At 38.8% G+C, this 9,292-nt stretch overlaps 1 protein-coding gene across 1 annotated transcript; it reads right to left on the bottom strand.

Annotated features, from left to right (window-relative positions):
* Nucleotides 1–3,461: 3,461 nt before the first annotated feature.
* mfsd6l (major facilitator superfamily domain containing 6-like) lies at nt 3,462–8,013 on the bottom strand. Its single transcript, XM_072693950.1, has 2 exons — nt 7,869–8,013; nt 3,462–6,386 (listed from the first exon to the last, which is right to left on the bottom strand). Exon 2 carries the CDS (start codon nt 6,358–6,360, stop codon nt 4,597–4,599), a length of 1,764 nt encoding a protein of 587 aa, XP_072550051.1. The 5' UTR covers nt 6,361–6,386; nt 7,869–8,013; the 3' UTR covers nt 3,462–4,596.
* Nucleotides 8,014–9,292: the final 1,279 nt, after the last annotated feature.

Below are 9,292 nucleotides of genomic sequence, written 5' to 3'. Positions count from 1 at the left end.
ACTACACCGCCCCGTTCCTGGTCATTTATTTCACTGTTATATTTATTTTTATTATTTTTATATTAATATTCTTAGTACTGTACAAGTACTACCACATATAGAATACCAAGCTTGGACTTGGACTGTCAGCTTAAATAGTTTAAACATTTTTAATTATAATTACAATTGAAAATAAAAGGACACCCACTTCCACATGATTAGTTTGTTTGTGACATGTGGACATGATGATATCACGGATGTGACATGGTAACGTCACCATTATGATTCTATCCGGTGTCTGCACCCCATGCGGCCCTCTGGCAAGATTTTGCCCATACTGTTTATGTCTTTCCAGTTGTGGTGTGGTTTGGGCTGCTTTCACAGTCTTTTTTGAGTCATTATCTGTCTGTAAAGTGAAGCTCTCAATCAGCTCTCAATCAGTTTTGCAGCATTTGACTGAATCTAGGCAGGAAGTATGGCTCTATAAACTTTAGAATTAATTCTGTGATTTCCATCAAAAGTTTTTGATTTTACAAAGGTAAAATTCATTTGCTCATCTGCTATAGTTGTCTAGTTGTCCGTGGTCGTTCATGATGTTTTGTTTTTTCTGAGCAGTTCTTCTTTTCAGTAACAATTTGTTCCAGATTGTTTTTAACCAAATGATGGCCTCCTTCCCTCCTACATCATCACACTCAAAATCAGCAACTGGAACCTGCACCTAGCCATGAAACAGTCAAATGCAAGACAGCCATGATTCTCAGTCATTTGTCCAATTACTTTTGAGCCTGACGAAATATAGGGACTGTGCAAAAAGCTGTAATTCCTAAATGGCTAACACAATATTTTTGTTAAATCTATTGAATTCAAGCTAAAAGTCCACACTTCAATTTCACTTTTATTACTTTTTTTCTTCAAATCCAATGCGATTATGAACAGTCAAAATGACAAAAATTGTGTTAATTATAAGATTAATTACAATTATGTTTGAGAGTGTATATGGATGTGAATTAATACTTGATGATAAATAAATGGGTAATCTTACATTTAATTTACCTTTGCCTTTTTAAAAGTTTTTACTTCAAGTGTTTTATAAGTACTCAGGTGCTTAGCTTTAGTTTAAGTGCAGTAGGAGATTATAAAATATGCCTTTTAAGGCTCATCCCCTCATCGGCCATAATCTAATCTGATCAGATCAAGAAGAAATACTTTATTTTACCAGAGGATGGCAGTATATTGATGGCACCTCATCATTCCTTAATTGCTTTAGGATGATTATACCAGTTCCACCCTCATAACTAAGGCAAACAGTGAGCCCTTGCTGATTAGAAACTGTCCACACATACACATACCTACACGTCTACAAACCTGCCACCATTGTGTCTTCTGTGAATGCATTTAAACCTTTAAATGTTTCAATGTTGTCATAACAGAGCTGCTTCTCTAATTTCCCACTGCATGTTAATGAAGGTTAGCAGCAGGGAACATCAAATAAACGAACGAATGAATAAATGAATGAATGAATGAATGAATGAGTAAGCAAGTGAGCGAGCGAGCAAGCAAGCAAGCAGAAACATTAAAATGGGGAGACTAGGGTTCAATTTCCAGTCTGGGTGACTATGCTGCCCTACACCAATATGAGTTCTTGGGCAAGACTCTTAACACTACATTGGCCCACCTCTGTAATATGAATAACCTTCTAAGTTGCTCTGGATAAGAGCGTCAGCTAAATGCTGTAAATGTAAATGATAGGAAGGAAAACTAAATTTAAAGATGTTATGTGAATGTGTCAACCTGTTGAGATCATTGTATTCAATTTGTCTCGTGTTACTAATATTCCTTATTATGTTCCTGCAATGCTAACAACATTTCTTTTTTCAGGTAAATCTAAATTAATTGTAACTCAGTGATTCATTATGACTGGGTGTTTTTTATTTATTTATTTTTTTATAAAGATTATGTCTACATTATGCTGTGGTAAATTACGCAAAAACAGCATCAATGGAAGGCAATTAAATCAATCGACAAGAAAAGGTAAGTAAACTTTCATAAAAGCTAGATATGGCTGGATATTTTGCTGCTACAGTAAAACTAATCAATGTATTTCATTATAAGTAAACAATATTACAAAACTGTATTTCTGATAGGATAGCAAACTTCATATGATGAAGTTCATAAGAAAATTATTATTTCTATTACCTATTATTTCTATTATCTAAATTGTCTAACTGGAGGGTGTGGCAGTTGTAGCCAATTTATAGCCATTTATATATAGATACTTCAAGTATTATCTGTGTATCTGTGTAATAATTTTACTGTAGGTAGCCTACCAGCTGAGGTACATAGCTAGCCAACATAGCTAGTTAACCAAACAATTTGTTAGACAAGGCTGCATAACAGAGTTAAGTTATTCACATATAACCCACTGATGCTGGATCAGTTTAACCCTGAATGTGTTCTGTTGTATCGACCCACAGCTGGGTTGTGGAAATTACCCAAATTGGGTTGTTTTTAACATGTATTATTGAAATAATATATTGACCTCACAGTCACAAACTTGCGTATCTAGCCTGTTCATAAAGAAGATATATACCAAAAAATACATCAATTCTTTTAATAACCAGTATGTAAAGACATTTCCTCAATTATGTGTCTGAAAACATGTTACAGTGTTATTCATATATGTGCTGCATTGGCCTGAAAAATGCAGTAAGAAATAACACAAAAAAGTGTGTGAACGGGACAGGCAGGATAGTACTTAAGCAAACTGACATTACTGTGTGTAAGTGTGTAAATATGGTTCACGGATGGTTGGAAACATCTAGTCATTGCCAAGTACTCCTGAAAGTAAACACCATCATAGTGTTTGTCTGCTGATAGCGCCCTATCACGCTGGGGTACTGGCACTGCCAGCCTTCCCAACTGACCTTTGAGTTCTTACAACACTCATGGTATCATGGTATCAATTCAACACGTCCTGTTTGCAGACCTCAAAATTGGTGTGCCATCATTATTATGGACTGGTAAATATTGAATGACATGTCTAACACTAGATAAAAAGGGGAAAACCCTGAAAGATGGAGGGGGGGTCTATTCCATCAGCCTTAAAGAGCTACACAGTATGCTGATAACAGACATCAATGGACCTGCACACAAGAAGATCTTTAGGTTGTGCTGTGCTTGTTACTTGCAAGCATATACTGTCACAACTATGCAGTTCACTGCATAAACCATGCATCTTAAATGTCCTTACTTTTCAATTAATGTTAGTGAAATAAATATTTAGGACAGATATTCACATAACATATGAAATGTCCTGTCCATGGGGGTACTCCTGCATTGTGCCCAATTACTCAAAGCAGACGCCAGACCCACCATGACCCTGACCAAGACGAAGGAGAGATGGTTGGTTTTGTCTTGACAGTAACAATAGGCTACAGGTCAAAACAACAAGATGAAATAAATAGTCAATAATTCCATGGAAATTAAGCAATGACAAGACATTTATTTACGTGTTCCTTCAGACAAGCAATCTGTCCATTAGTCAAATTATAGCAACTTAACATGAAACATTCTTTTTTTTCCCCATCTTTTTTTCCCCCCATCAGTCAAGTCAAACATACAGTATTTCCATGGGAAAAAAACAACCATGAGTACGATGATCTTGGCCAGTACCACCAATGGAGAAAAAAATTAATAATAAATACTCACAGTTAAAGTGGGTAAACTTACTGCAGTACAGGTTTGGCAAACATTGTGTGAAACAGGTTTGACAGACTTGCTACAGTAAGGCAAAGTGCAGTCTACACTTTTTTTGCATTCTGTGAAATAGTTTGAGATGGTAACCGAAGGCATTTCTAAATACCGCGTGATCATCCAGAGTAACCGCCCCCCCCCCCAAAAAAAATACACAAATGGATTCACTGCTGAGAAAAACCTCTCAGCAACAAACGCTCTGATCCCGTAACTTAGATAGAGCTCACCTTCACTTAAGCTCAATTACTTCAAATCTATGAATCCAAATAAATTAACACTTAACTGAACAACATGCATACCAGGTCTTATTAAAGAGTGCTTTAGGACAGCCCTGCTCCTCTGAACACTCTGAAAACCCAGAATAAGGCTTGAATCGTGGCTGCGTTTCATACAGTACTCAAGCACTTCACCGTTTTCTTCAATAGGAGTCTTGTTTGGTCCAGTGGAAACAAACTTGAATCACTGAACAAACTGTATGCAGATAATGGAACTGCATTGCAGAACAAATCGGTTTGAAATCTGCAATTATACTAAATTTACAAAAGAATTCTAGGCTTATAAAATAATGTTTCATTAAATACATTCTCTAATCTCGAAAGTGGTTGGAACACTACATTGAAGAAAACAGCCTTCGGTTTTCCAGTGGATTTTCCAAAGAGACTTGTATTATTATTTATAATTGGCATTATGGCATTAAGTTCATATGAAACAGGGCAAATGTGAATGTAATATCCTCATGCAAGGTCCATTAAGGCATTATAAGTAGCTTGGAACAAACCCAAAATACTGCCTTGCTTTAGGTGCTTCACATTACATAGCCTTTAATAGTCATGTTTACAGACAAACAATAACCGGGTATAGTCCTTATTTATCTAGTCTCCTCCAGTTGTTGTTCCCCTTGTCTTCCTCCATGGCCTTTTCCAGCCAGTCATTGTCCTGGTCCGATTCGGACTCGCTCACCTCACTGGCATCAGCTGCCAGCAGACGAGAGTAGTTGATCCTGCGCTGACGAGGGATCCTCCATTGCAACACAGCTAAAGCAATACACCACAATGCAAGCATCACTGCTGTACCCTGGAAGAGCACTCCAAGGCCAAACGTTTGCACTACAAAACCCCCCACCAGGCTGCCTATGCCAGCTCCAAGATCCAAAGACAGGGTTTCAAAGACTCTGTACACTGCCCTCTCGGTCCCTGGAGAAGCAATATCCACACACTGAGCCTCTACTGACCACCAGAGGGCACCTGTAGAAAGTCCAGCCAGAATCTGAGCAGGAACTGCAGCCCATGGAGTCCATAAGAAAGAGTAATAAAGGCACTGCAGACAGAGTCCCAAAATAGCAAGAAGCAGAAGTCGCCCATGGGATTTCAGGAAACGGGTTACAGTTCTATTCAATGGGGCAAAGGTAACTTGGCATAGGGGTGCCAAGGCCAAAGTGATGCCCATTTGAAGCTCTGTAGCACTGCGGTCCTGCATCTGCCAGAGGAGAAAGTCAGATACAACTGAGCCTGCCATGCCAGTAAGGAGGGCACTGACAGCACAAAGCAGTGCCCTTGAGTCTCCCCTCACCAGCTGCAGTGCCTTCAAGCCACTACCAGGAAGGCGTTCACGTTTGTGGCGGTAAAGAGGTAGCAAAGCGGCAATGGGCACAATTACAAGCATTAGCATAGCGTAAGCATAGAAGTGCAACACAGTTCCAGTAAGACAGTAGAGAATGCTTACTAGAATACCCGTGCTTCCCATACCACCAGCAGTTCCTAGAAGTCTCCAGGGTTTAACAGTCCCATGTCGGTCCGTGGCATCCACAAAATCAAGGTACTCATGAAGCCCATCATCAGCTGTCCACTCCAGCGGTGCAGCCATGACCTCCCATACACTTACTATGATGATCACCAAAAAAAACATCTGATGTTGAGCATCCATGACTTTCAAACTTCCAAGAAACTCTGAGCGAACCATATCAATCCCCTCCTGCTTTTCTTCACGCTTTCGTAAAGATCTACCCACCCTCTCTGGAGAGTGGACCTGTGCAGTTTGCATTTCCAGAGGTCCTTGGCCATCTCTTTTGCTGCTAGTTTTGTCTGAGCTTGCTTCAACTGTGTGCATGTCAGCGGTCCCTTGGGTGCTGGAATATGGCAACGTGTTGATGGCTTGGGCAGGCCTATATTCAGACTCAGCGTGACTTTCTGTAAACCTCATTATCGGTGTAGAGAACTTGTGTGGTGTTGTCTGGGGTTCCAGAGTGGTGGGATAAATCGTATGGTTAGCGTTCAGCTGACTAATGTTACATCTTCCGCTCTCTGTGCTCGTTCCTGTGGGTGGGAAGAGCAGAAGCACTAAAGGAGCTATTGCCGACAAGATGACGGAGCATATTATGACCATGCGCCTTTTGTTGTGGCGCCTGGCCAGGGTGCTGGAGACATGCCTCCAAGTCAAAGCCACCAAGTGTCTGACGGCCATGACGATGCCGGTCATGGCGGCGGTTAGTCCGAGGTGACGGAGGTAGAGAGTTAGGAAAGGCAGAAGACAACCTGAGGCACAGCAATGCAGGAAGTGAAATACACCTGCAAGGCCCACGGCCCCTCTGACATCCCACTGCTTGTTCGTCTTCATGGCTGCTCCCTCCATCACACCAAACAATGAAAAGAAGAGCCCTAGATAGACAGAGAAAGACAGAAGCATCACTGTCATCTTTAAAACTTCTCTGACAGACTAAAAGGAAGACATTACATTTACTGTATAGTGATCAGAGTTCATGATATTGTGTACTGGAAGGTAATATTTTTGCATCTACTCAAGTATACAACGTTTGAAGGTTTGGAACCATTGGCCCTCTTTCACCAATATCTCGCAGAGAATTTGGTTCTTAGGAAGTTCTCAGCTATGCTTTTATAAAGAAGAATCCCATTGTCCTCATATATTGAACAAATCCCAAATAAGAAAACAAATGATGTCAGAATCTTCATAAAATAAATTTAATCTTAAGAATTGTTGGAGAATAAGGCTGAATGGGTTCATATCAATTTAATATTAAGAATGGTTGGAGAATAAGGCTCAATGGGTTAATATCCATTTAATCTTTAGAATGGTTGGAGAATAAGGCTCATTGAGTTAATATAAAACCAATTATGTTACAGAAACATTAAAACAATGATACAATAATTCTGATATGCACCCATCATTCATAAGAAGAATATTTTTTTGTACCCATTTACATAGTTTTCACAAATATTCTAACATTCACCAATGTTTTCATATTTGGGAATGCTCAATTCAAGAATCTGACATTTGTTTATAAATGTGAAAAAAAATACCTTAGGAAGATATTGGTGAATAATGAGGCCCACAGATTCACAAATGATCAAGCGAGCAGGGGAACTGGGCCCAAAGCTTGTAGATGATTCTTTTTTGGTTCATTTTGGTTCATTTTTTTTTTTTTACGGCAAATAACCTGACACAGAACCTAAACAGATAGTTATAGTATGGTGCTCATCATTTTATAGTGCATTGCTCCCACAATACCTGCAATATTGATCTGAAATCAATATTTGATTGCTGTGAACATTCTCTCCACCCCCCCACACACCCCCCACACACCCCCCACACACACCCCCCACCCCCCATCTGGAATAGAGGAGCTGCTGCTGCTGCTTCAGTCAGTTCAGTTAAGTTGCTCTTGGAACTTTATTTACATACCGGGTCACCAGGGTCAAGTTAAACAAAGAACACCTGTTTAACAGGAGACTCAGTCGCAGGCACTTATTTCTAAACACGTTCACGACATTAGCTAAAGTCCTACCGTGGTAATGAGGTGCAGTTTGTTTGTTTGTTTGTTTGTTTGTCTGGGAAGTGTTGGAATTAGCCAAGTTGTAAGAACCTCTCTACAACATACAACCTACAACCCCCCCCCCCATATTACAGTATTAGCTACTGCTTTCCTAGCGCTGCCAAACATTTGAAGCATTATTATTATTATTATTATTATTATTATTATTAAGCTTCACCGCAAAAGTGCAAAGCAGAAACATCTTGAGGCAGAATTTCAGGTCTCGCTAAACACCTGTGCTGCTACACCTGCACCTGCACCTTCAGCTTGTACACGTCACGCTCTGAGCTCACTTAAAAAGGCTCCTTACCTTCACCGCTTCCTCTCTATCAGCGCACTGTAGGCATCCTTTTCAGCAAGTAAAAGCTCGAAATAATCCTAAAAACAGTATCAGCCTACAGTCGCCCCACTTCTGCTGACAGAAAGCGACCAACCGGTCAGCAATGGCGAGAGCTGCTCACCTGCTTTAGGGGCGTCGCTTATTGAGTGCGCAGCGCCCCCGTCGGCGGGTATAAGAACTACAGCTCAGTTTCATAGAATGACCAGAGGATCTACGAGATATTAAAGAGATATGAGACGGGATTCACAACAAAAAATGTTTAAAAAATTGCGTCTTAGGAAAGAAATTAATCTTACAAGTGTTTTTTCCATCCTTAATTTTTGTATTTATTTAAAATTTAAAATAGAGATAAATAGTTATTCCTAAAAAAAACCTCACCTTTTTACTTAAAAAAGATTTTTTAAAAAAATGTGCTTAATTATTTTCTTAGCCTTAAGCTTGTAATCAGTAAGAGTTTTAAATATGACCGTTCATACGGCTGTAACTTTCAAAAAATACCAAAGGTTTCAGGTAAAAAAAAAAACCAAACAAACAAAAACAATACCCCAGAAAATCCTATTCCATATTTTAACTCCTAGAACTTCCTAATACATCTAGCCTTGGTCAATGTAGGAACAGAAAGGTTGTTAGTCTATTTTGGGATCCTGGAAAATTCTGTACTAAGTCAGAAGTGAGACCAGCTGCAAAGTTAAGTGGTCAGCCCATAGCATAATATTATAATTAAACTAAACACAAAAGTAATTATGAACTAAATGTTTGTGTAAACTAACTAAATTTGAAAGAATTTGAGCTTTTCACTTAAGAACAATTTGAACAATTGCTATTCTTAAAGAAATGTGCTGAAGTGTTTTCTTAGCCTTAATATATTCCCACTTGTGTCTTGTAACAGTAAGAGTTTAGAAGGTAAGCTTCTAAAATAATCCGTTTTCAGGCTTTCCGATGTTCTCATATTTTCCGAGTAGGATTTTTGTCCTTCTTGCCATTTCCTCACTTGTAGTTCTTGTTTACCTCAAGACGTTCATGGAAATATGAAAATAATGAAGGCTTTCTTAAGAGAGTATCTCAGAATACTCAGAACCTTTCTTAAGAATAAAATTTAAGAATATTGGGCCTCATTCACGAAAATCTTTAGAATTTTCTTAAATTTTGTTATTTAAAAAGGTCCAAACAAAAAGTCTACATCAGATTCATGAGGTGTTTTAAAACTGCAGAATTGCTCACAGCTATGCTCTTATGATGATGGATACCATTGCCCTTGTAAAACAAATCCCAAATAAGAAAAGATAAATGTTCTTCTTAAGAATGGATGGAGAATAAGACCCAATCTTCCACATTCTTAGTGTTTATCTTAAGATTCTTCATGAGGCTTTTTCCTATGGAAGCTTTTTTTAAGT

Source organism: Salminus brasiliensis, chromosome 12, assembly GCF_030463535.1.
Source record: "Salminus brasiliensis chromosome 12, fSalBra1.hap2, whole genome shotgun sequence".
NCBI lineage: Eukaryota > Metazoa > Chordata > Actinopteri > Characiformes > Bryconidae > Salminus > Salminus brasiliensis.
This window is presented reverse-complemented; position numbering and strand designations above follow the sequence as displayed.